The 27,985-nt window shown below is 41.2% G+C and overlaps 1 protein-coding gene across 8 annotated transcripts in view; it reads right to left on the reverse strand.

Annotated features, from left to right (window-relative positions):
• The window catches only part of mtmr2 (myotubularin related protein 2), a 143,338-nt gene that overhangs the window by 21,303 nt on the left and 94,050 nt on the right, over nucleotides 1–27,985 (reverse strand). For all 8 annotated transcript variants that reach the window (XR_011886595.1, XM_072263413.1, XM_072263414.1 and 5 more), the window contains 7 exons: nucleotides 27,822–27,971; nucleotides 23,805–23,993; nucleotides 17,717–17,902; nucleotides 9,489–9,695; nucleotides 4,008–4,100; nucleotides 2,859–2,972; nucleotides 199–375 (listed from right to left, as the gene is read on the reverse strand). Coding sequence is in view for 7 of the 8 variants with exons in the window: in XM_072263413.1 (XP_072119514.1) it covers nucleotides 199–375; nucleotides 2,859–2,972; nucleotides 4,008–4,100; nucleotides 9,489–9,695; nucleotides 17,717–17,902; nucleotides 23,805–23,993; nucleotides 27,822–27,971 (1,116 nt within the window). In the remaining variant the exon portion in view is untranslated. The remainder of the gene's footprint in view (nucleotides 1–198; nucleotides 376–2,858; nucleotides 2,973–4,007; nucleotides 4,101–9,488; nucleotides 9,696–17,716; nucleotides 17,903–23,804; nucleotides 23,994–27,821; nucleotides 27,972–27,985) is intronic.

Genomic DNA, 27,985 nt, shown 5'->3' on the forward strand with positions numbered 1-27,985 from the left:
AACTGTCTTTGAGAAGCCAGGTTAGACCTTCAGCTCAAGAACAGATGAGAAGGTTGAGAAGAGAGTTCAACTGAACCCAAGATAATAGTTTGGGAGATGAATAGCTTTCACAAAAAAGTTTGTAGTATATTAGCCTCTAGTTTTATCAATTACGTTCAAAGTACATAGAATTATACAAAAGCACTTAAAGTTGGTTACCTGTGGTCTCATCCTTGGGTTCCAACGGATATAGTATCCAATCCAGAGCTCTAGATGACGCATGCTTGCCACAGGATACAACACATGGTTCGAGTAATTCACATAGAGGGGGTTAGTAAACTCTTCCAACTGGCTGTTTATATAAGCCCATAGTGAAATACTACTTCTTTGAAGTCCCTGAAAGTATAATGATCATATATCATATAATACTAATTAAAACTAAGGGGAAATGACTTGGAGTAAAGGTGATGAATAGAGCACTGAATGCTTTATCAGTGATGGAGGTAAAAACTGCTGGATCTTGGAACGTTACAGAGACAGCAAGATTAATTTAAATTTGGATTGCTGTTTCAGAGTCAGAATAGATATAATCAGAAGCTTCTTTGGTTCTTTCAATTTACCATTGATGAGAATAAAGCTCAAAATGAAGATATGGTATGGATCATGAAATGGAAAGGAAGCATGGAAAGCTTAATGTGTTGGTCATCCTGCCAAAAAGCTCCTTTTCCTTGCACAACAGCAGTGTTCCCTTCCATCTGAATTAATTTTGTTTAAATGAATACAAAGACACCCAAGACTGTGCGGCTAGGCACAGTTCAAATGCCATCTGTAAATTTGCCGATGACACAACTATTGTTGGCAGGATTTCAGATGGTGACGAGGAGGCATTCTGGAGTGAGATTAATCAGCTGATTGAATGGTGTCACAACAACAACTTTGCACTCTAAGTCAGTAAGACCAAGGAATAGATTGTGGACTTCAGGAAGGAGAAGCCAAGGGAACACACATCAGTCCTCATCAAGGGATCAGCAGCGGAAAGGAAGAGCAGTTTTAAGTTCCTTGGGCCCAACATATTGATGCAATTACAAAGATGGCACAACAGCAGCTATATTTCATTAGGAGTTTGAGGAGACTTGATATGCCACCAAATTTCTAAAGATGTACCGTAGACAGGATTCTAACTGATTGTATCAGTGTATGGTATGGAGGGGCCACTGCACAGGATCGGAAAAAGTTGTGAACTCAGCCAGCTCCATCATGGGTACTAGCCTCCCCACCATCAAGGACACCGTCAAAAGGCAATGCCTCAAAAAGGCAGCATGAATTACAAAGGACCCCCATCACCCAAGACATGCCCTCTTCTCATTGCTACCATCAAGGTGGTGGTACAGGAGCCTGAAGGCACACATTTAATCTCTCAGGAACAGCTTCTTCTCTTCTGGCATCAGGTTTCTGAATGGACAGTGAACCCATGTACACTACTTACTATTTCTGTTTTGTTTTCTTTTGCATTACTTATTTAAATTATATTATATGTATTTCTTATTGTAATTAGTTTTTAAAAATTATGTATTGTACTGTACTGCCACAAAACAACAATTTTCATGACATATGCCAGTGATATTAAACCTAATTCAGATCTACATCACTCATATTAACACTGAAAAAGAGTGTATGGAAAGAGTCTGGTCTTCAATCATAGAAATGTTGTTTCTACAAGCTTACAAGGGACAAGTTGGTCATCGACAGTATTTCCTCAAAGACACCTATCACCTTCTGCCTGTTCTGCTAGTGATATCCATTACTGATGATGTATACAGATCATAAAATGACTTCATTCATTACAAAAGGGTACAATATTCTTATGCTGACCAGCTCAAAATTTTAAAACTGTTTACCTAATAAAGTTGCGTAATCACTGCCAAATGTAAGAAACTTGGAAGCTAATTTATATATAGCATACTGTCACATACAGCAATGGAGTAATAATCAGATAACTGATTTCTTTATCAGTAATGCAACAAAAATGCTAACTCTCCTGCTCTTCTTTGTAATAATACCATACCCCCATATACATGACAGTATAGAAAGAGATCTGTCTGAAAAAGAACCTCTAACAGTGCAGCATTTCCCTCTTTCTGAAGTATACTAAAACGCTCTGGAATATTCTGATGTAAAGATGTAAATGATGCAAATGGAGTTAAAGAGGAAATGAAGAGATATTTCACATGGAAAACAACTTAGTGAATCAGAACTATTGCATATGCCATCTGAAAGGCCATTTCCAGAATTTAAAGGCTCTTAATTTTGCTTGTGTAATTCATAATGCTAGCTTGTAATTAAATGAAGTGCCCAGATAAAAATGGACAATTCCCTACTTTAAACTGCAGTGTAGGGTTGGGAGAGTGAGAAGATATCAACGCACACGTACAACAAATGATTTAGTGCCATCTTTTTAAAATGGAAGGGAAAAGGAGGCACAATTATAAAAAAATACATTTTATTCCATGTTTATAGTTTTGGAGAATGGGGAGGGGAATGCATTGAAGAAGGGCTCTTGAAATGAGGCACAGTAAACAAAAATGACTGGAACTTCTGTTTAAATGCACTTTAGCATTGTTCTTTTACTGTAAATGGAAAAGCCACTTTTGCAATATATGTACCATAACAAACTGTTAGAGAATGAAATCTGTTATATAAATGAAACCTATCCTGTGTTTATTTTAAAAAAGCTGATACATTTAATACATTTTACAAGTGATTTTCATTTATATTACACAGGTCTTTATGTCTCGGTTCATCATATTATTATAAAGGTCAACAAACCCTGGACCATGATAATGAAAGCTAAATTAACATCTAAAATCAGTCAGACTCACCTCCTTTACTCTTTGTTGTTCACTATTTGAAAGGAATGTTCCAAACAAACAGCTATACAAATGATCAAGGATTGTTACGAGGAAGAACTCATTAAACTCAAAGGCTGTTGGGAACTGAAGAAATAAAAGTTAGTAGACATCCAATCTAAATTGACTAATATTTTTAAAAATCTGTACTAAAAACTGAACAAATTGATTGGAAATGCACTAAAACTGAAGCTCAGCAATTCCAATATATCTCATATTATTGAGCTAGCCAATTTAAGTCACACAAAATAAAATAAATCAAGTTCAAATTAAGAAACCTAATATTTACTTATAGGATTCCATTTCAAGTTTCAATTTTAATTTTTATTTTCCCATTTTATTTGTCTCTTAAATAAACACCTCCTGGATTGTAGGCAAACAACTGCAATTCACAAGATAAAAGGCTGAAGTAAATGTTTTGCAAACATTTGACTCCTTACTTTTACAGTACTTTCCCATCTTTTAGGAACTTTTATCCAATTATTAACTGGATAAGGAAACTCCTGTTCCGAACTTCATCTGCACTTGTCACATAGACTTATTGTGCTGCCTGTGCTGAGAAGAGCAGTTTAGTTTAATTTTTTGTAACAACTTGATCTATTCTCGGATTTGCATTAGTCAAATTTGAAACATGCAATAGAATTACTAGCTGGTGAGCTATGAAGGACATTTATCAAGCTTAAGAGTTTAGAACAGGAACCGCCTTGCCCACTGCACCCACACAGAAACTCAATGTGGATTGTTAATGAGGTTATTTTATAGAATAAAGAGGGTGTGGTAAATCAGTTTTGCTTTACACACTGAGCAGTGATGGTTTTATGATTTGTAAATTTTGTTCTGTTTAATGATGTCACTTGCCACTTAAAACAGAACAGTATAGTACAGTATTGGACAGGCCCTTCAGCCCACCATGTCTGTGCCAACCATCATGCCAATCCACAATGATGAGGTATCTGAATGAGGTGTCCAGCTACACCTAATAAAGTAGCCATTAAGAATATAAGTCTATAATATATCAAAGAAAGGAAACCAAATAAATGTATTAGTAATACAAGTGTGAAATTTTCATGGTACAGTGACAGAAAATATGGGGAAAAAGTTTGAAGAATAGAAAGGTATTACCTGTCTTGTCATCTGCCACACACAGTCAATAAACTGCAAGAAGACAGGTGACCTGTCTGCATCTGTGTGGTTCTTATCACCATGCCCAACTCTCTGAAAAACATTGTTCCACATTAAGAGTTTACCTTTCCAAAACAAACAAGAACACAATTTAAGTCATGACAAAAGGGTGCAACGTTTTTTTAAAAATACACTAAGTATTCTACAACTAGAAAAATCACCAGGGAAAACGGTTGTAGCTGCTTCATAATGGGGACATCACAGTAGTGTAGCTGGTAGAGTAATGCTATTACAGTAACAGTGACACGAGTTCAATTCTGCTGCTGTATGAAAACAGCTAATATGTTCTCCTCGTGACTGCATGGGTTTCCTCCAAGTGCTCCAGTTTCCTCCCACATTCCAAAGATGCACACTTTCCAGTAACACCTTTGCCAGAAAAACAACCTGTCCCAATCCACACTTGCTAGGTTACTTCTGATACCATCAAAACTGGCTTTTCTCCAATTTAGAATTTCAACTTATGGACCAGACTGATCTTTTTGCCTATTTACTTTGAAATTAATAGAACATCAAGGTCTACAGCACATTACAGGCCCTTCAGCCCACAACGTTGTGTCGACCATGTAACCATTGATTCTGCTGCCTGAATGTTATCAGACCATCCCTCTAATTTTGTGTCATCGCAAACTTTACTAGTTTATCTGTTATGTGCTTATCCAAATCATTAATATAAATTAAAAACAGCAGCAGCCCAAAAATAGATTCCTGCGAAACCCCACTTTTACCATCTTCTAGGTGTGAAAATTATCACCTCACCATAACTCATTGTTTTCTGTTTTTGAGCCAATTCTGCACCCATTCACACACCTTACCCTGAATCCCTGCCTCCTATAATTTGATTATTAACCTCTCGTGGGGTACCTTGTCAAAAGCCTTCTGAAAGTCCACATAAATTAAGTCAACCACTCTATTGTTATAAAGTTTAATTGCCTCTTCATAGAACTCACTTTCTAAGATCTCTAAGTCACTTAAAACAACCTTATTTCCCTCTACACTTACTGGCATATTGCTATTGTTTATATTGCTTCTCCCAACCTTGTGAATGAATATTTCCAGCATTGTGTGTATTACCTCTTTAAATTGACCCCATTGTTCTTCAACTGACTCAATGTCAAACATTTCCTTCCAGTTTACCTTCTGAAGTCTTTGCTGCATCTGCACAAACTTTGCCTTTCTGAAATGCAATTTAATGGCTTTGGTTTTTACTGATATACTCTCTGAAACACCTTGAGACTAACAATGTTATGATCGCTTGTTCCGAAAGGTTCAACAACTTCTGTACTCAAAGTTCTAACCTGATTGTTAAAGAATATCAAATCTAGACAGACCTCTTGCTGGTGTACTAACATACTGGGTCAAAAAAACAATCAGTTAATAACTCAACAAATTTACTTTCCTGTAATCTATTAGTCACGGGGTTCTCCCACTCAATATTTTGGGAAATTAAACTCACCCATAACTATAACATCACCCTGAGAACTTGCTTTTCTAATATTCTGATACAGTTGTTTATTAAAATCACTCTCAGCATTAGGGGGTCTATAACACACACCTGATCTTATTCCTTTATCCTTATAGCTTTCAATTCTCACCCAGATATCTTCACTAAGTCTCGATTCATCTCCTATCAAAAGCAGCCTCACGTTTAAATTCTCTTTTGTGTATATGGGTACTCCTCCACCTTTACGATCTTGCCAATCTTTCCTAAGTAGCGTATATCCTTTAATACTATATTCATCACCATCCAGCCATGTTTCAGTTATTGCTATTATATCATACTTACACACACTTGCATATAATTCCAGCCCATATATTTTATTCTTAATACTTCTTACATTTATACAGGCAGTTCTTAGTCTACTACTGCTATTCCCTATTCCCAGTTCCTCCATCTCCGCCACATCTGCTCCCAGGATGAAGCTTTCCGTTCCAGAACATCTCAAATGTCCTCGTTCTTTAATGATCGTGGTTTCCCTTCTACCGTTATCAATGATGCCCTCACCCGCATCTCCTCCATTTCCCGTACTTCAGCCCTCACCCCATCCTCCCGTAACCACTACAGGGACAGAGTTCCCCTTGTCCTCACCTACCACCCCACTAGCCTCCGGATCCAGCACATTATCCTCTGCATCTTCCGCCACTTTCAACAGGACCCCACCGCGAAGCACATCTTTCCCTCCCCACCCCTCTCCGCTTTCCGCAGGGATGGGTCCCTCCGCGACTCCCTGGTCCACACATCCCTCTCCACGGATCTCCCACCCGGCACTTATCCCTGTAAGCGTAAGTGCTACACCTGTCCCTGCACCTCCTCTCTCACCACCATTCAGGGTCTCAAATAGTCCTTCCAGGTGAGGCAACACTTCACTTGTGAGTCTGTTGGGATCTATTGCATCCAGTGCTCCCAGTGCGGCCTCCTCTACATCGGTGAAACCCGACGCAGATTGGGGGACTGCTTCGTCGAGCACCTCCGCTCCGTCCACCACAACAGACAGGATCTCCCGGTTGCCATCCACTTCAACTCTGCTTCACATTCCCATTCGGATATGTCCATACATGGCCTCCTCTACTGCCATGATGAGGCCAAACTCAAGTTGGAGGAGCAACACCTCATATACCGTCTGGGTATTCTCCAGCCCCTTGGCATGAACACTGAATTCTCCAACTTCCGGTAATTCCCTCCCCCTCTCTCCCCCCATCCCTGTTTCACTCTGTCCCCTCTTCCAGCTGCCTATCACCTCCCTCATGGTTCCGTTTCCTCTACTACCCATTGTGCTTTCCCCTATTCCTTCTTCATCTTTCCTGCCTATCCCCTCCCTGCGTCCCCTCCCCCAGCCCTTGATCTTTCCCCTTACTGGTTTTTCACCTGGCACCTACCAGCCTTCTCCTTCCTACCCTCCCCCCACCTTCTTTATAGGGCCCCTGCCCCCTCCCTCTTCAGTCCTGACGAAGGGTCTCGGCCTGAAATGTTGATAGTCATAGTCATACTTTATTAATCCTGGGGGAAATTGGTTTTCGTTACAGTTGCTCCATAAATAATAAATAGTAATAGAACCATAAATAGTTAAATAGTAATATGTAAATTATGACAGTAAATTATGAAGTAAGTCTAGGACCAGCCTCTTGGCTCAGGATGTCTGACCCTCCAAGGGAGGAGTTGTAAAGTTTGATGGCCGCAGGCAGGACTGACTTCCTATGACGTTCAGTGCTGCATCTCGATGGAATGAGTCTCTGGCTGAATGTACTCCTGTGCCCACCCAGTATGTTACGTAGTGGATGGGAGACATTGACCAAGATGGCATGCAACTTAGACAGCATCCTCTTTTCAGACACCACCGTCAGAGAGTCCAGTTCCATCCCCACGACATCACTGGCCTTATGAATGAGTTTGTTGATTCTGTTGGTGTCTGCCACCCTCAGACTGTTCGTTTCCACGGATGCTGCCCGACCTGCTGAGTTCCTCCAGCGTTTTGTGCATGTTGCTTTGACCCCAGCACCTGCAGAATACTTTGTGTCTACTACTGCTGTTTTCATCCTATTCTGACTCATTTTTATATTTTGAAGCCTATAATTAGTTTATGTCCTAATATGTTATTCTCCATTAAGGTGTTTAAACAGTTGAGCCTGGCCTGTTCTAAGTTCCCTGCCCTTTGCCACCCCCATTCCCTAGTTGAAACAGTCATCAACTAACTGAAGCATACGCCTGCCCAGTACATTACTGCCCCTCCGGTTCAAATGCAACCCGTCCTGGTGGTACAGGTTCCATCTGCCCCAAAATGACCCCAATGTCCCATAAACCTATACCCCTCTAACCTACACCATGATTTGAGCTGCACGTTAAATCTTCTGAGCTCCTCAATCTTACCTGGACTGGCACATGGCACAGGCAGAACTTCCAAGAAGACCACCTTGTCAGTTCTGTCCCTAAGCTTTCTACCTAACTCTTTAAATTTGTCTTGCAGAACTGACAGCCTGCCCTTACCTATGTCACTTGTTCCTATGTGGACAATGATGACTGGATCCACGACAGCTCTGGCCAGGAGCTTATCTACTCGTCCAGGGAGGTCTCCTACTTGTGCTCCTGGTAGGCAACACACAGTATGAGACTCCTTGCCAGTACACACCTGATTCTCAACTCCACCCCCCACCCCCGATAATTGAGACCCCTACTCTCACTACTTCCTTCTTATAGTGTTTAGGCTTAGGATTAGAGAGGGTTCTGTGGGGCTCTTCAGTCCTGCCTACCACCTCAGAGGTTTCATGGTCATTGTCGAGCATCGCTAGATGTTCAAACTGATTGGACACTTCCAACTCTGGAGTTGGTGCCCCCGGACAGTGTGCACCTCCTACCCTGAACTTCCTTCCCACAGTCACTCACTTGCCTCTCTCTTTCTGGTCTGGAGTCTCAACCCATGGCTCTCTTGGGGTACACACTATCTCCCTAAAGGATACCTGCCAATTCTCTACAATATTGCAGGTCAGCTACCTCCTCCTCAAGTTCAGCCACCTTGTTCCCGAGGTGTTGGATTAACTAACAGTTCTCACATGTGAAGACTCCAGAGGAGCAAGTTTCTGTGAATAAGGGAAGACTGACACTGCGGATGCAGATGCTGCATTATTATACTTCTAGGGGGGAAGAACTAATGAAGATTAAGTGATTGTATTTATTTAAATTTTTTAAAGCAAACTACTATTTATACTACTATTCCTATTTTGCGCCCAATGTATCAGATTGTGCCTAACAGCTAACATGTGCTTAGACCTTTCTCTGTACTTTCTAGATTTGTGTTCCCTGATTGATTCATTTCCTCCTCCAGGAATCTCATTCTGGCCCACAGAACCTCCTGTCCGTTCCCCTAACGAACAAACCCCCCATCACCGCAGCGTGCCTCTTCTTCTCCCACTTCCCTTCTGAGTCACAGAGAGAGACTCAGTGCCAGAGATCCAACCACTGTGACTTTCCTCTGTTAGGTTAATCCCTTCAACAGTATCCAAAGTATTATATGTGACGAGTGATTGGGTTGGGTGATCTGTTTCCAGTCAGGATGACTCACTAACACTAAAAGTAAACATCCTAACAAAATTTCTGCAATGAATATTGAGAATCAGGTGGAAAATAAGACTGGAACACTGGCACTTAAAGCTAAGCCCAGAATGAACCATACACTGCAACAAATATCCAGAATGTTTTACTGTAAACAGTTGTAGCATGATGTCAACTAAAACACTTAAAACAGGTTCACAGAAAGAACTCAACTCTTGAAAAAAGCTTTCAAAATGTAGATAATTCCTCCAAATGGAGTGTAAGTCTTCATTCAAAATCTCAATGAATTAAATAGATAGTTTTGTGCTATTGCTTCGTGTGTTTCTGGTAGGGTAAAATGAATGTTGCATCAAGTTATTTCATAATGCATGAATACTCACAAGTTGAAATCTATGGCCAAAGCCAAGCCATTCCTTTTCAACAAGAACTTCAAAGCCTCTAATTGAACGGTAATAGCTGTCCAACATAATCATAGCCAGAGATGTCAACTGAGCTGTTCGGTCCCAGCCATCACTGCAATGCACCACAACAGATGTCTTTCCAGATTCAACTTTGTCAGCAATCCTCAAAGCACCAGCAAGAATTAGCTACAAGAGTAACAAATGTTTACTTGAATGTGTAAATTGCTACTTGAATAATGGAAGAATCATTTTTTTTTAAATTGTAGATTAATTAGGAGTCAACTTAATACTTGCAAGTAATACATTCCAATCTATGTAATAATCCCAAATAAACTCTTCAGCAGATGCATAATATTAGATCAATTTCCAACAGTTTCAGTACTCTTCATTGCAATGATTTGTGAGGCAGACATGCAGGAGATAACAACGCAGATAATGTTATTTAATCAATTTACAGAGGCACTGCATGTCCGCATTCTATCTTAATAAAATAAGAACGTAAGAAATAGGAGCAGGAATAGGCCATCCGGCCCATCGAGCCTGCCTCGCCATTCAATAAGATCGTGGCTGATCTGTCCGTAAACTCAGCTCCATCTATCTGCCTTTTCCCCATAACCCTTAGTTCCCCTACTATGCAAAAATCTATCAAACTGTATCTTAACTATATTTAGTGAAGAAGCCTCAACTGCTTCCCTGGGCGGTGAATTCCAGAGATTCACCACTCTCCAGGAAAAACAGTTTCTCCTCATCTCCATCCTAAATCTTCTCCCCTGAATCATGAGGCAATGTCCCCTAGTTCTAGTCTCACCTACCAATGGAAACAACTTTCTAATTTCTATCTTATCTATCCCTTTCAAAATTTTGTATGTTTCTATAAGATCCCCTCTCATTCTTCTGAATTCCAGAGAGTATAGTCCCAGGCGACTCAATCTCTCCTAAGTTAACCCCTTCATCTCTGGAATCAACCGGGTGAACCTCCTCAGCACTGCCTCCCAAGCCAGTATGTCCTTCCTCAAGTATAGAGACCAGGCCTGCACACAGTACTCCAGGTGCAGTCTCACCAGTACCATATATAGTTGCAGCATGCCCTCCCTGCTCTTGAATTCAATCCTCCTAGCTATTAAGGCCAACATTACATTTGCCTTCTTAATAACCTGTTGCACCTGCAAGCCAACTTTTTGCAATTCATGCACAAGCACTCCCAAGCCCCTCTGCACAACAGCATGGTGCAATCTTTCACCAGTTAAATAATAATCTGCTCTTCTATTATTCCTTCCAAAGTCGATGATCTCGCATTTACCAACATTGTATTCCATTTGCCAGACCTTGGCTCACTCACTTAACCTATCTATATCCCTCTGCAGACTCACCACATCCTCTGTACAATTTGCTTTACCACTCAGTTTAGTGTCATCAGCAAATTTTGCAACACTACACTCAGTCCCCTCTTCCAAATCATCAATGTAAATGGTAAACAGCTGCAGGCCCAGCACTGACCCCTGTGGCACCCCACTCACCACTGACTGCCAATCGGAGGAACACCCATTTATACCAACTCTCTGCCTTCTATTGGTTAACCAATCCACTGTCCATGCCAATACACTTCCTCCGACTCGATGCATCTGTATCTTATTTATAAGTCTCTTGTGCAGCACCTTATAAAATGCCTTCTGGAAATCTAAGTATACGACATCCACCTGTTTCTCTCTATCCACTGCACCCATTATGTCCTCAAAGAACTCCAGTAAGTGTCAAACAGGACCCGCCCTTTCTGAATCCATGCTGCATCTGTCTAATGGAACCACTCCTTTCCAAATGTTTCGCTATTTCTTCCTTAATGACAGCTTCAAGCATCTTCCCGACTACAGATGTTAACTAGCCTATAGTTGCCCATCTTTCGCCTACATCCTTTTTTAAAAAGTGGTGTGACATTTGTTGTCTTCCAATCCGTCGGGACCTGCCCAAAGTCTAGAGAATTTTGGTAAATGATTACCAACGCGTCTACTATAACCTCTGCCAATTCCCTCAGCACCCTGGGATGCATCCCATCAGGACCAGGGGACTTATCTACCTTTACGCCCTCTAGTTTGCTCATCACTATCTCTTTAGTGACAGTGATTTTACCGAGGTCCTCACCTCCCATTTCATCCATAACATCATTCTTTGGGGGAAAAAGAGGAGAGCGGTAGTGATAGGGGACTCGATAGTTAGAGGTGCAGATAGGAGGTTCTGTGGTCATGACAGAGAATCCAGGATGGTTTGTTGCCTCCCGGGTGCCAGGGTCAAGGATGTCTCTGATCGATTGCATGACATTCTGAAGTGGGAGGGTGATCAGCCAGATGTCGTGGTGCACATCGGTACCAATGACATAGCAAGGAAGAGTGAGGAGGTCCTGGAGAGTGAGTATAGAGAGCTTGGTAGGGAGTTGAAAAGCAGGACCTCGAGGGTGGTAATCTCAGGATTGCTACCTGTGCTAGGTGCCAGTGAGGGTAGGAATAGGATGCTCTGGAGGATGAACAAGTGGCTGAGGAACTGGTGTAGGGGGCAGGGTTTCAGATTTCAGGATAATTGGGACCTCTTCTGGGGCAGGTGGGACCTGTACAAGAGAGACGGGTTACACTTGAACTACAGGGGGACCAATATCCTTTCAGGGAGGTTTGTTAATGTTATTGGGGAGGCTTTAAACTAGATTTGCAGGGGGATGGGAACCAGAGTGACAGAGCTGACAATGTGGCTGGGGTGAAAATAAATGATGTTAAAAGTTCAAGCAAATCCGCTAAAAGAAGGGTTGTGAGTGGTGGTAAAAATCTTCTGAGGTGTATATATTTCAATGCTAGGAGTATTGCGGGGAAGGCGGATGAGTTGAGGGCGTGGATTGAGACGTGGAATTATGACGTTATAGCAAAGAGTGAAACTTGGCTACAGGAGGGGCAGGACTGGCAGCTTAATATTCCAGGGTTCCGAAGTTTCAGATGTGATTGAGGCAGAGGAATGAAAGGTGGGGGAGTAGCACTGCTTGTTAGGGAAAATATTACAGCAGGGCTCAGGCAGGACAGATTAGAGGGCTTGTCTACTGAGTCCTTATGGGTGGAGCTGAGAAACAGGAAAGGTATGGCCACATTAGTGGGATTGTATTACAGACCACCCAATAGTCAACGAGAATTGGAAGAGCAAATCTGCAGAGAGATAGCAGGCAACTGCAGGAAACATAAAGTTGTGGTGGTAGGGGATTTTAATTTTCCATATATTGATTGGGACTCCCATACTGTTAGGGGTCTAGATGGTTCAGAGCTTGTAAAATGTGTTCAGGAAAGTTTTCTAAATCAATATATAGAGGGACCAACTAGAGGGGATGCAATATTGGATCTCCTGTTAGGAAACGAGTTAGGACAAGTAACAGAAGTCTGTGTAGGGGAGCACTTTGGTTCCAGTGATCATAACACCATTAGTTTCACCTTGATCATGGACAAGGATAGATCTGGTCCTAGGGTTGAGGTTCTTAACTGGAAGGCGGCCAAATTTGAAGAAATGAGAAAGGATCTAAAAAGCATGGATTGGAATAGGTTGTTCTCTGGCAAGGATGTGATCGGTAGGTGGGAAGCCTTCAAAGGAGAAATTCTGAGAGTGCAGAATTTGTATGTTCCTGTCAGGATTAAAGGCAAAGTGAATAGGAATAAGGAACCTTGGTTCTCAAGGGATATTGCAACTCTGATAAAGAAGAAGAGGGAGTTGTATGACATGTATAGGAAGCAGGGAGTAAATAAGGTGCTTGAGGAGTATAAGAAGTGCAAGAAAATATTTAAGAAAGAAATCAGGAGGGCTAAAAGAGGACATGAGGTTGCCTTGGCAGTCAAAGTGAAGGATAATCCAAAGAGCTTTTACAGGTATATTAAGAGCAAAAGGATTGTAAGGGATAAAATTGGTCCTCTTGAAGATCAGAGTGGTCGGCTATGTGCGGAACCAAAGGAAATGGAGGGATAGGTTTTTTGCGTCTGTATTTACTAAGGAAACTGGCATGAAGTCTATGGAATTAAGGGAAACAAGTAGTGAGATCATGGAAACTGTACAGATCGAAAAGGAGGAGGCCCTGCTGTCTTGAGGAAAATTAAAGTGGATAAATCCCCGGGACCTGACAGTGTGTTCCCTCGGACCTTGAAGGAGAGTAGTGTTGAAATTGCAGGGGCCCTGGCAGAAATATTTAAAATGTCGCTGTCTACAGGCGAGGTACCGGAGGATTGCAGAGTGGCTCATGTTGTTCCGTTGTTTAAAAAAGGATTGAAAAGTAATCCGGGAAATTACAGGCCAGTAACTTTAACATCGGTAGTAGGTAAGTTATTGGAGGGAGTACTAAGAGACAGAATCTACAAGCATTTGGATAGACAGGGACTTATTAGGGAGAGTCAACATGGCTTTGTGCGTGGTAGGTCATGTTTGACCAATCTATTGGAGTTTTTCGAGGAGGTTACCAGGAAAGTGGATGAAGGGAAGGCAGTGGATATTGTCTACATGGACTTCAGTAAGGCCTTTGACAAGGTCCTGCATGGGAGGTTAGTTAGGAAAATTCAGTCGCTAGGTATACATGGAGAGGTGGTAAATTGCATTAGACATTGGCTCAATGGAAGAAGCCAAAAAGTGGTAGTAGAGAATTGCTTCTACAAGTGGAGGCCTGTGACTAGTGGTATGCCACAGGGATCAGTGCTGGGTCCATTGTTATTTGTCATCTATATCAATGATCTGGATGATAATGTGGTAAATTGGATCAGCAAATTTGCTGATGATACAAAGATTGGAGGTGTAGTAGACAGCGAGGAAGGTTTTCAGAGCCTGCAGAGGGACTTGGACCAGCTGGAAAAATGGGCTGAAAAATGGCAGATGGAGCTTAATACAGACAAGTGTGAGGTATTGCACATTGGAAGGACAAACCAAGGTAGAACATACAGGGTTAATGGCAAGGCACTGAGGAGTACAGTGGAACAGAGGGACCTGGGAATACAGATACAAAATTCCCTAAAAGTGGCGTCACAGGTAGATAGGGTCGTAAGGAGAGCTTTTGGTACATTGGCCTTTATTAATCTAAGTATTCAGTATAAGAGCTGGAACGTTATGATGAGGTTGTATAAGGCATTGGTGAGGCCGAATCTGGAGTATTGTGTTCAGTTTTGGTCACCAATTTACAGGAAGGACATAAATAAGGTTGAAAGAGTGCAGAGAAGGTTTACAAGGATGTTGCCGGGACTTGAGAAACTCAGTTACAGAGGAAGGTTGAATAGGTTAGGACTTTATTCCCTGGAGCGTAGAAGAATGAGGGGAGATTTGATAGAGGTATATAAAATTATGATGGGTATAGATAGAGTGAATGCAGGCAGGCTTTTTCCACTGAGGCAAGGGGAGAAAAAAACCAGAGGACATGGGTTAAGGGTGAGGGGGGAAAAGTTTAAAGGGAACATTAGAGGGGGGCTTCTTCACACAGAGAGTGGTGAGAGTGTGGAATGAGCTGCCAGACGAGGTGGTAAATGCGGGTTCTTTTTTAACATTTAAAAATAAATTGGACAGATACATGGATGGGAGGTGCATGGAGGGATATGGTCCGTGTGCAGGTCAGTGGGACTAGGCAGAAAATGGTTCGGCATAGCCAAGAAGGGCCAAAAGGCTTGTTTCTGTGCTGTAGTTTCTATAGCATATTAGACGCGTCCTCCACTGTGAAGACCGACACAAAATAGTCATTCAATGCCTCAGCCATTTCCTTATCACCCAATATCAATTACCCCTTCTCGTCTTCCAAGGGACCTACGTTGACTTTAGCCACCCTATTCCGCTATATATATATATTTATAAAAACTTTTGCCATCTGTTTTTATATTTTTTTTGCTAATTTACTTTCATACTCTAGCTTCCCTTTCCTTATTTGTTTAGTTGTTCTTTGTTGCTTTTTAATTTTTTCCCAATCTTCCAGTCTCTCACTACTCTTTGCGACTTTGTTCACATGAGCTATTAATTTGATCCTATCTTCTATTTGCTTAGTTATCCAAGGCTGGCTCTCCTCACATTTACTGTCCTTACTTTTGACTAGAATATACTTTTGTTGAGCACTGTGAAAAATCTCTTTGAAAGTATTCCACTGTTCAACCATCCTACTAAAATAGCCTGTGTTCCCAATCCACATTAGCCAACTCCTCCCTCATCCTATTGTAGTCTCCCTTGTTCAAGCATAATACACTAGTTTTAGATCTAACTATTTCATCCTCCATCTGTATGTGAAATTCAATCATACTATGATCACTCTTTCCAAGAGGATCCCTGACTATAAGATTGCTAATCTTACCTGTCTCATTGCACAGGACAAGATCTAAGATAGCATTTTCCCTTGTAGGTTCACTAACATGCTGCTCAAGAAAGCCATCACAGATGCATTCTATGAAGTCCTCCTCAAGACCTCTTTGACCAACCTGATTCATCCAATCTATGTGGAACTTAAAATCTCCCATGACAAGCCTTAGTTATTTCTTGGTTAATCGCCTCTGCCACTGCAATTTTTTTCCCTTTACTATTCTTAATCTCTACCCCGATGGACTCAACATTCTGCTCTGTAGATCTTATATCGTCTCTCACAATCGCCCTGATCTCATCCTTAACTAAGTGCACCACTCCACCTCCTTTGCCCTCCTGCCTATCTTTCCGTATTACCTGATACCCTTGGATATTTCATTCCCAGTCATCTCCACCTTGCAACCAGGTTTCTGTAATGGCCACTAAATCATATGCCTTGGTACTGATCTGTGCCACAAGTTTGCTAACCTTATTTCTAATACTACAGGAATTTAGATAAAGTGCCCTTATACTCATTGTCCTTTTAGAATCTAGTGACCTATGTGATTTTTGCTTTTTACTTTTATGCAGTCTACTCTTTTTTCGCTAACTCTAGCTTTGGTCCCTGCATCACTTCCCTCTTCTTTTCTGAGAGGGTTCCCATCCCCCTGCCATATTAGTTTAAAACCTCCCCAACAGCACTAGCAAACAATCTCCCTAAGACAATCTCCCATAGGCCCAGCCCAGTTGTAGGCCATCCAGATGGTACTGGTCCCACCTCCCCCAGAAGCAGTTCCAATGTCCCAAGAATCTGAAACCCTCCATCCTGCACCACCGCTCAAGCCACATATTCATTCTAGCTATCGTGCTATTCCAACTCTGGCTAGCACGTGGCACCGGTAATAATCCTGAGATTATTACCTTTGAGGTCCTACTCTTTAATTTATCTCCTAGCTCCTTAAATTCAGCTTGTAGGACCTCATCCTGCTTTCTTCCTATATCGTTAGTACCTACATGCACCACAACAGCTGGCTGCTCACCCTCCCCTTTCAGAATGCCCTGCAGCCTCTCCGAGACGTCTCTGACCCTTGCACCCAGGAGGCAACACACCATACGGGAGTCCCATTTGCAGCCACAGAAGCCCCTGTCTATTCCCCTTACCATTGAATCCCCTACCGCAACAGCTCCGCCACTCTTTTTCTTGCTCTCATGCGCAGCAGAGCCACCACGGTGCCATGATCCTGGCTACTGCTGCCTTCACCTGAAGAGCCATCTCCCCCAACAGACTCTAAAGCGGTATATCTGTTTTGGAGGGAGATGACCACAGGAGACTCCTGTACTACCTTCCTGCTACTACTCTTCCTGTTGGTCACCCATTCCCCATCTTTCTTTAGATCCTTAAACTGCGGTGTGACCAACTCACTAAATGTGCTATCCACAACATTCTCAGCATCTTGGATGCTCCAAAGTGAGTCCATGAGCAGCTCCAGTGTCACCATGCGATCTGTCAGGAGCTGCAGCTGGACACACTTCCTGCACACGTGGTCTTCAGGGACACTGTCAGCCTCCCTGAGTTCCCACGTCACAGGAGGAGCATGGCGCGGGTCTGAGCTCTCCTGCCATGACAGAGCAACCGATGTTAGCGGAGAAAGGGAAGCGTCCACTGGGGAAGTTGAAGGCTGTAAATCTCTGCAAATCAGTTCTTCGCCTTGACCCTTCTTTGCCGAAGCCTCGTTTGAACATACAAATAAGGTTTACTTCTTTATGGAAACTTATTTGGATGCCGTTTTTTATGAATAAAAACCCAGAAGGGATCAATCAACCTTTCTCCAAACAAGATGGTAAAAATTTAGTTGCATCTCTCATTCTAAACCTGAAAATTGTATTATAGTCACACTTACCTTAATGTGTTCTAACCAGTGTGTGGATTCTAAATTAGACAACCAATGTGATTCTTCAATGTTGGGATAAACAATTTCCTTCAATTTCCGTAAGGATTCCCTCATTACATGTATATTGTGGATATCAAGGAAGACCAGTTCTGCATTCTGATAGGCATCTTCACTTTCATAGCCACCTCCCTTTGCCTGCGCAAAATATGATTCAAGCAAAATTATTTCCACTTCCAGTATTGATGATAGTAAGTTAATATTAATATATCACTGACTCAAGTTTCAAAGGAAAGAAACATACATGTCTTTAAATTAAATTTCAGTGCAATTTCCTATTGTCAAGCAATGAGATGAATGAAGCAACTGTCTGAAAGTTTTGTCATAATTTATATGTGCTTTGAAAAATGTCTGCAAATTCAGAGTTGCTGTTACAGACCTCAGCAGCTCCATCTCTACAAGCCTAATGCTGCAGGTCTGAAAGGTGCATTGTTGTTGACACCAAGTTCATTTATCATCAATTGAAGGCACGTCAGAAGGAATCTCACCTAAAAAATAATATTACCTAAACTGCATTTAATACCTGTGAGCCTTCATGCAAACTTTAAAACTGTTCACTTATTTCGGCGAATACACTCTGTGTGTTTATTCTACAAGAATAAACTGTCACCGTTTTTTCCAGCAAAGGAAGGTATGGGGTGGTGATTATGGTTTGCGAGTTTTGTTCCTTATTCTTTTTCATGCTGGGGGCGGTGGTTGATGTCTTTTCTTTCAACAAGTCTCATGGCTTTTCTGTATTTCATGGCTATCTGGAGAAGACGAATAGCAGAGTTCCATTGTACATGCATACTTTCACAATAAAATGAACTTTTGAACCTTTGAAGAACAACACTGCAAATAAATAGCATATCTTAAGGAAAAATTAAAAAAAAATTAACTCAAAATTTGCTCTAAAAACTTCCTTGAATCATTAAAAATTCTTCAGATTACATGCTTCCTCTCAAGGATGTACAGTATCGCTGGTATAAATAGTGATTAAACCCAAGTTTGATCAACCTTGCTGTCATCTTACATCTTAATTTAACAGTAGCAAATCCAGCTAAGTATGATACAATAAACCATTTCTGTTTTTAGCTCAACTAACTTGTTTAGGCTGCATCTGAAGGCAAGCAATTACAGTGCCTTGTTTCTCCCTAAGCTGAAAATATATAAAACATCACACCTATAATAAACTCCATAATAATGACTTCTTCAATTGTATCTCAGCCTACCACCATCAAAACTTTCTTAATAACTCACTATTCTTCAATTCAACTTTTCAAATACACTACTTTATAATTATATTTCCAACCGATACAAAATCCTATTTCATTTTCCTACTTCAGTAAGTACATTGATATACCTGGTTCTTTGCAAATTAATTAGAAAATCCTTATCCTAGTTTACATGATGATCTCCAATTAACATTTGCATTTCCACCCATCATAAATCCTGGATTATGCTATCTTGCCTTTGTGCAATCAGCTCCCTTTACTTTATTCATGACTATACCATTTATTCATATTTTGGAAATATTGTCAAATTTTGAAATTCTATTTCTGAAAATTTTATTCTATTTATTTCAAAAAACTATTTTCTTTAGTGCCAGTCATGAATCTTCACAAAATGTTGTACCTTTTATCTCACCTTCTGACATCCATTGCAACTCCATTTCAATTTTTTCTATCTCAATCATCCTACTGTAATTAGCTGTGGAATATTTTGCTAAGTTTTTATTTGTTCCCTCAATTTCCTCCTTTGAACTATTTTTGTAACCAAATAAGTCTTTTACTTTTTTCTTAGCTTTTCACAAAAGTTACTGCCTTCCACTGAAATAGCCATTCGCTTTTAAAAGCAGCCTCCTGTTTAAAGCAACGCACAGAAAAATGCTGAAGAAACTCAGCAGGTCAGGCAGCATCTATGAAAATGAATAAACAGTCAATATTTCAGGAAGAATCTCAGCCCAAAACATCGACTGTTTATTTATTTCCATAGATTCTGCCTGATGTGCTGAGTTCCTCCAGCATTTTGTGTGTGTTGCTTTGGATTTCCAGCAACTGCAGACTTTCTCGTGTTTATGATCTCCTGTTTAAAGTTCCACATTCTTTTCTTCCTTGTTTACTCCCCCATTTACTGTCACCTATCCCAATGATTTTCTGCATTTCATTTAAATGTGTCAGCTCTATTTTTACTTTAAAACTTGCTTTCTAAATTTAACTTTTATTTTATTGATATGTTGAATATTTACCTGCGTGCTAAAAACAACAAAAGAAACAGAAATGTAGGACATTCAGATCCTCATGCTAACTCTCCACTCTATAAAAAAAAAACCATGAATGAAATGATATCTCATTCCTGCACTATCCCCAAAACCCTCAGTTCATTCAAATATCTGATATCAGTCACAAATATACTCAGTTACTGAGCCTCTGCAACCAACACTCATGGGTAGAGAATACTCAAGATTCACTGTCTATTGGGAAGGGGGTGGTAAATAAAATTCTCCTCACCCATGTATAGAAAGAACAATCTCTTATTTCGAGACTATGGTCTATGGTTCTGCCCATTCCAGACAAGGAAAACATCAGCCCTATATTCACCCTATCCAAACTGAAAGTATTTTTTTACTTTACAATGATCACATCTCATTCTTCTGAACTCAGTACTATAGACCCAGCCTGCTTCATCTACCCTCATAACAGGTCACTCCAGGGCTTATGTAATTGGAGCAGTAAAAGCCAAAATGAAATTTCAGTTCTCAATTGCTTACTGTACAATATATTTCAGAAGTATACAAAGACGGCCAGGCACTTCTGAATACTAACAACTTTCTTTTCTGAGTATCTAAAAGGAAACCTGTTTTTCTATTAAAGTACACAACTTTAGATTTTTCCCTATTATATTGCATCAACTACTATTTCCCTAAAGCATCCTCCTTAGAGTGCTCACTCCCACCCAACTTTCAATCAGGAGCAAACTTGGATAAATTATGCTTAGCGCTTTCATCCACATCAGCGAATAAGGCTATGAACAACTACTGGTCATATTCTCCCAACCCACTGACATTCTGGTGCCAGGGTGATGGTGATAACAGAGCAAATGAGGTGGTACCAATCAGGGCCATGGATAAACCGGACAAGCTGATGTTCTTACACCCAGATGATGGTATAATCAGAATCAGAGGCAGGTTTAATATCACTGGCATATGTCATGAAATTTGTTGTTTTGCAGAATCAGTACAGCGCAATGCATCATAATAAAAAAGTATAAATTACGATAAGAAATATATATAAAAAATTAAGTGAGCAGTGCAAAATGAAAGCAAAAAAATAGTGAGATAGTTCATTATCTATTCAGAAATTTGATGCCAGAGAGGAAGAATCTCTTCCTGAAAAGTTGAGTGTAAGTCTTCAAACTCCTGTACATCCTCCTTGATGGTGGAAATGAGAAGAGGGAATGTTAGGTTCTGTCATCTAACAGGTGATCACTTTGTCTCCCTCTGAGATACAGGTCACAGCTGTTCCCAAAGTTAGAATAGCTTACGTGGTTGGTGTATCTGTGCTAGGGATTATTGAGCATTGGTTCTATGTTACAGTGAACTGTTAGGTTATAGGCATTTTGTAATTCTACAGATGTCACTGACTTGGCAGACTAGCTTACTCTTGATAGCAAAACTCACTCCATGAAAACAATATTCTTTACCCAGTTTTCCACTGTAGACTATGTATCCAGGACCTTGTTCAATAGTGGAAAACTTCCAATGTTTATGCATTCATATACTGTAACATATGAAAAAAAAATTGAAAAAATATGTGCAGTGGATTCTGGCTAATTAGGCTATCAGTTGAAGGGAGCAGCCACTTATTTGGGACAACTCTGAAATAACAAAAACTAATCGAGAAAATTGCCAGGATTCCCTTTCTTTATTTGGGACATTAAGCAGCTTAATTGTGATGGGGGCTGTTGCCGAACAGTTTCTAACTAGCTCCAGTTGCATGCACTTGCATGGCTGTTGGGCACTACACTGTGCTTAGAATGAACAGCTTTTAAATTGTCGACACGAGGAAATCTACAGATGCTGGAAATTCAAGCAACACACACACAAAATACTGGTGAATGCAGCAGGCCAGGCAGCATCTATAGGAAGAAGTACAGTCGACATTTTGGGCCAGGACCCTTCGTCAGGACTAACTGAAAGAAGAGATAGTAAGAGATTTGAAAGTAGGAGGGGGAGGGGGAGATCCGAAATGATAGAAGACGGGAGGGGAGAGGTGGATCCAAGAGCTGATAAGTTGATTGGCAAAAGGGATACCAGACTGGAGAAGGGAGAGGATCATGGGACGGGAAGCCTGGGGAGAGAGAGAAGGGGAGAGGGGGGAGCCCGGAGGGTGGAGAGCAGGCAGGGAGTTATAGTGAGAGGGACAGAGGGAGAAAAAAAAAGAGAGAGAAAAAAGGGGGAAAAAATTAAAAATATATTAAATAAATAAATAAAGGATGGGGTGTGAAGGGGAGGAGGCCCGAAACGTCGACTGTACCTTTTCCTATAGATGCTGCCCGGCCTGCTGTATTCCACCAGCATTTTGTGTGTGTGTAGCTTTTAAATTGTGTCAATGCACATGTTTGTGTTCAAAAAGCAGTGATTTTTGTCACTGATAGTTGCTAAGAAATAAGCAATAAGCCAAATTAGAACTGTTCTGCTCACGGACGTTTCAAGCATTCAAGCTTGGAGATGCCAGAAACGGCCAAGAGTGAAAATGAAATGATTTCACTTCTTCAACAAGTATCAACAATCATCCTGAATGTTACAATGGAAATGAAGATTTGGTGGATGCAATCATCAATAGCATTGTATGAAGGCAGTCCATTATCTACACTAGGTGCCTGCATTGATTTTGTTCGTTTACAATCAAAAGAACACCGCAGCATACACCAGATGAGTTTCTCCACCTATAACTATTAGCAACTAATACACATTTTTATAGTACTGTAGAAGTATTGGCAGTGCTCTAATCTGTTCTGTATTTCATTTAAATAAATAATTTGTTACTCAGCTAAATAATAGTTTGTCTTTTTTATATACCTTTTTAACTACTTCCATGAAATTTGTGGCTAATTGGGGCAGCTGCTTAATTGGGCCAAAATGTACTGGTATATGAATATATATCACATATAACACTGCTTCAGTAGATGCATCGTGGAGAGCATCCTAACTGGTAACACAGCAGCCAACATGGAAATACCAACACCCAGCAATGGAAAAGGCTGGTGGATACAGCCCAGTCCATTCAGGCAAAACCCTTCCCACCACTGGGTACATTTGTATGGAGTGATGCCACCTGAAAGCAGCATCTATCATAAAAGAATCTCACCTTCTGGGCCATGTCCTTATTTTGCCACTATTATCGGGCAAAAGGTACAGGACCCTTAGGTCCCACACCACCAGGTTCAAGAACAATTGTTATGCTACAACCATCAGACTCCTGAACCGATGTGAATAACTTCATTCACCAGAACTCTAAACTACGACCTACAGAGTCACTCTCAGGGACTCTTTACAACTCATGTTCTCAGTATTATTTTTATTTGCATAGTTTGTTTTCATTTGCACATTGGTGTTTATCCACCTTTGTGTATAGTTTTTCATAAAATTCTATTGTATTTCATATTTCTTGTAGATGCCCACAGAATATGAATCTTAGGGTAGTATAAGGTTACGTATACATACTTCGATAACAAATTTACTTTGAACTTCCCAGACATTCAAGGTCTAAACTTCATATTGTGAAATAGAAGTTGCCTGTGTACAGGGTTTCTATTAAGTGTTGTAGCCTATGTACACTAGCTACCACATGGGATAATGACATCCTAACACAGAGGCAAGGGCACCAAGAGAGGTGCAGAACAGATTACTGCATGAAGACTAATGCTCAGATATCAGTGGGTTTCGGTCTCTCCCCCTCCACCCCCCCATAGCTGGATCATATTTTTTGCCGCAACACTGGATGCAAACTGACCATAAACCTAGCACATTCTGAGGAAATATTAATACAATCTAAGTTACCTTGTTAGCTACAGCATTAACACTGGGCCTAGCATCAAAGATAAAGATTTTATGAGACTGTGCATTGGAGTCCATTATAATCTGTAGAAACTTTTCGTCATCTTTGCTGCGTTTGCCACTCATACCAACCAGGGGTTGACTGCAGCGAGTGATTGTTGCCTGACTCTCTGGATGTATCCATGATATTACCTATAGAAAACATGAACTAATTATCACAAAATTGTAAATTCAAACATAACATTATTTATCCGAAATTCCATTTACAAAACTAACCTAATTTTAAGGATTATTATGTTCAAAATTGTTGCATTCTTTGAGATTGAATTATGATGTATTTCTGCAACAGAACATTTAAATTAAAACAAAATTATATAATTAGAAAATGAAGGGTCTTGGCCTGAATGTCAACTGTTTACTCTTTTCCATAGATGCTGCCTGGCCTGCTGAGTTCCTCCAGCATTTTGTGTGTGTTGCAATTAGAAAAATTAGTATCTTGCTAATACACCCATTTATGCTCAAGGAATCATGACAAGAATTGCCAGGTTATTTGACTGTTACAGTTATTGCATTAATCTTCAGTTACAATTCAAGCACTGAACTGTACAGGCAAATCCAAACCTCTAGAACGCACAAGGTAAATCCAGGTGATTAGTTTATTAAAAAATGTGAAACTGGAAAGAATTCCTCAAACTACACTCAGACTGAAAATTAAAACAGTAATCAAAGGAAAACAACAGTTGTAAATGTGGTATAAGTTACAAAGATCTCAAAGTACGGTAACTGCAAGTCTTTATCAATATTTCTGAGTTCAGTCTCATTATATTTAAAAGAGAAAACTGTAGCTGTATTTATATTTAATTAAAATATTTGTAAGTAGTTTCCTTCATTTTTTCAATATTTTTATCTCTTTAGCTTTTCTGCTGCAAATGTCAATCAATTACAAAAATGAATGGGGCATTTATTTGATGCCCTAACTTTACTTACTATAAATCCAGTCAGTGGCAGACAACTTATTGATTCAAAGTGCAGTATTTCTCCTTCTGTGATATTCACCAGAGTAGGAATAACTTCACAGCAAACTAAAACTATTGTATATATTAAATGTAGAACTAAGGCAACAGGAAGATACCATTCCACACCTTCAAAAATCCTTTCTGGGCATTCCAACCTATGAAACCTTAATATTCAGTGCAATACACACAACGTGCTGGAGGAGCTCAGCAGATCAGGCAGCATCTATGTATGAAAATAAACAGTCGAAGTTTCAGACCAAGACCCTTCATCAGGATGGGAAAGGAAGGAGGAAGAAGTCAGAATGAGGAGGGGGGGGAAGGGTGGAAGAAATACAAGGTGTCAGGTAATAGGTGAAACCAGGAGACGGGGAGCGGTGAAGTAAAGAACTGGTAAGTCAATCAGTGAAAGAGATAAATGTCTGGAGAAGTGGGAATCTGATAGCAGAGGACACAAGATCATGGAAGAAAGGAAAAGGGAAGGAGCTCAAGAGGGAAGTGGTGGGCAGGTAAGGAGATAGAGTGACAGAGGGAAATGGAAATGAGGAATGGTGAAAAGGTTGCTGGGGGCAGGGGGTAGTGGTGGAGTAATTATCGGAAGTTTGTGAAAGCAATGTTCATGCCATCAGGTTGGAGGCTACCCAGATGGAATGTAAGATGTTGCTCCTCCATCCTGAGTGTGGCCTTATCGTGGCAGTTGAGAGGTGATAGACTAACATGTAGGAATGGGAATGGGAATTGGAATTGAAATGGGTAGCCAACAGGAAATCCCACTTTTTGGCAGACATAGCAATGGTGCTCAACAAACCAGTCTCCCAGTCTATGTCAGGTCTCAATGATAGAAAGGAGGCCACACCGGGAGCACTAGATATTGTAGATAATCCCAACAGACTTGCAGGTGAAGTGTCACCTTACCTGGAAGAACTGATCGGAGCCCTGAATGGTAATGAGAGAAGAGGTGTGGGGCATTTGTTCCGCTTGCAAAGACAAGTACCAGGAGAGAGATAATTGGGGAGGGACAAGTGGACAAGGGAATCGCATAGGGAGCAATCCCTGTGGAAAGCAGAAAGTAGGATGAGGGAAAAATGTGCTTGGTGATGGGATCCTGTTGGAGGCTGCAGAAGTTACAAACAATTATGTGCTGGATGTGGAGGCTTGTGGGGTGAGGATAAGAGGAACCCTATCTCTGGTGTGGCGGCAGGAGGATAGTGTGAGAGTAGATGTGCGCGAAATGGAAGCGATGACTGTGAGGGCAACGCTGATGGTGGAGGAAGGGAAGCCACTTTCATTAAAGAAGGAGGATATTTCAGTTGTTCTGGAATGAAAAGCTTCATCCTGAGTACAGATGCAGCGGAGAGAGAACTGAGAAAAAGGAATGGCATTTTTTAGAAGTGGTATAATCAAGATAGTTGTCAGGGTCAGTGTATAAGATGATGAGAGGCATTGATCGTGTGGATAGCCAGAGGCTTTTACCCAGGGCTGAAATGGTTTACACAAGGGGGTACAGTTTTAAGGTGCTTGGAATTAGGGACAGAGGGAATGACAGGAGTAAGTTTTTTTTACACAGAGAGCGGTGGGTGCGTGGAATGCACTGCTGGCAACGGTGGTGGAGGTGAATACAATAGGGTCTTTTAAGAGACTCTTAGATAGGTATCTGGAGCTTAGAAAAATAGAAATCTATGTGGTAGGGTAATTCTAGGCGGCTTTAGAGTAGGTTACATGGTTGGCACAGCACTGTGGGCCAAAGGGCCTGTAATGTGCTGTAGATTTCTATGTTCTCTATCAGAAGATAGACTGTCTCCAGAGAAGGTGACAGAGAGAGATCAAAAAAGGTGAGAGGGTGTCAGAAATTGACCAAGTAAATTAGAGGACAGAGTGGAAGTTGAGGCAAAGTTATGAAATTGATGAGTTCAGCATGAGTGTGGGAAGCAGTTCGGCCGGATAGAGGAGAGCGGTGAAGAGGAACTCGTTGGGTCTGTTGTCCAGAAAGAAGCAGAGAGCTTTAAGGCCCTTCTGATAGGCAATTCAATTTAAATTCTACTTCCTATTCCGATATGTCAGTTTGTGGCCTCCTCTACTGCCACTATGAGGCCACATTCAGGTTGGAGGAGCCACACCTTATATTCTGTCTGGGAAGCCTCCAACCTGATAGGATGAATGATTTCTTGAACTTATGGTAATTATCAACCCCCCCCACCCATCCCTCACCGTTCTCCATTCTTGTTTCCCTGTCACATCTTCTCTTCCTACCTGCCCATCACCTCCCTCTGGTGCTCTTTCACCTTCCCTTTTTTCCATGGGCTTCTATCCTCTCATCAGATTCCCCCTCTCCAGCCCTTTATATCTCCATCAATCAACTTCCCAGCTCTTTACTTCACCTCCTCCCGCACTTCTGGGTTCATCTAACATCTGCCACCTTGACCATAAGACATCATCATTATCATCATGGCTCCCTCTGTCTAAGTAGACAATGGATGCGCCCACTTGGGGCGCAGACCTGGGTGATGAATATGGAGATCCTGGGCTGCCCAGACATCAAGATCCCCCTCTCGGCCTCACAGATGTGGTCCAAAGGAATGCGAAGCAGTACATTTGACATCAGCTTGGCCACAGGAGCTGCCGGGAGGTGACGTGATACGTCATCCAACTGCCTTAAGGGCTCCACTCCGGATTTGTGTAGGGTTTACTCCTAAGCCTTTTCTTCTCCTGAAGATACCTACAAGGCAGTGGGATCCGTAATCTTGGATAGGGGCCCATACTGGGTACTGTCAGCCAGAGCCAGCTGAGCCCAGGACTCGGGTAGGGCAGGGTCGTCACGCCCTGTAGTAGTGATATATGGAGCCACTACCCAATACCCATAAGATATAGCAGCAGGATTAGGCCATTTGGCCCATCAAGTCTGCTCTGCCATCCAATCATGACTGATCCTTTTCCTCTCTCCCATAGATTTCCAGCATCTACAATACATCTTGTGTCTATTGATATCCAATTATACTTTTGTACTTACTGGTAGACGACCTCTTGACCTGAAAGCTGCTACTCTCTTCAACTCATCTTCTGGGACATTTTCAGGGACAACCAGTACAGCAGGGTAAGTATCACAAAGTTCATAATTTTCATTTATCTTACTCAATTTCCAGCTTTCATTGGGTAGACCCTGAAACAATAGGC

Source organism: Mobula birostris, chromosome 7 (assembly GCF_030028105.1).
Source record: "Mobula birostris isolate sMobBir1 chromosome 7, sMobBir1.hap1, whole genome shotgun sequence".
NCBI classification, from domain to species: domain Eukaryota; kingdom Metazoa; phylum Chordata; class Chondrichthyes; order Myliobatiformes; family Myliobatidae; genus Mobula; species Mobula birostris.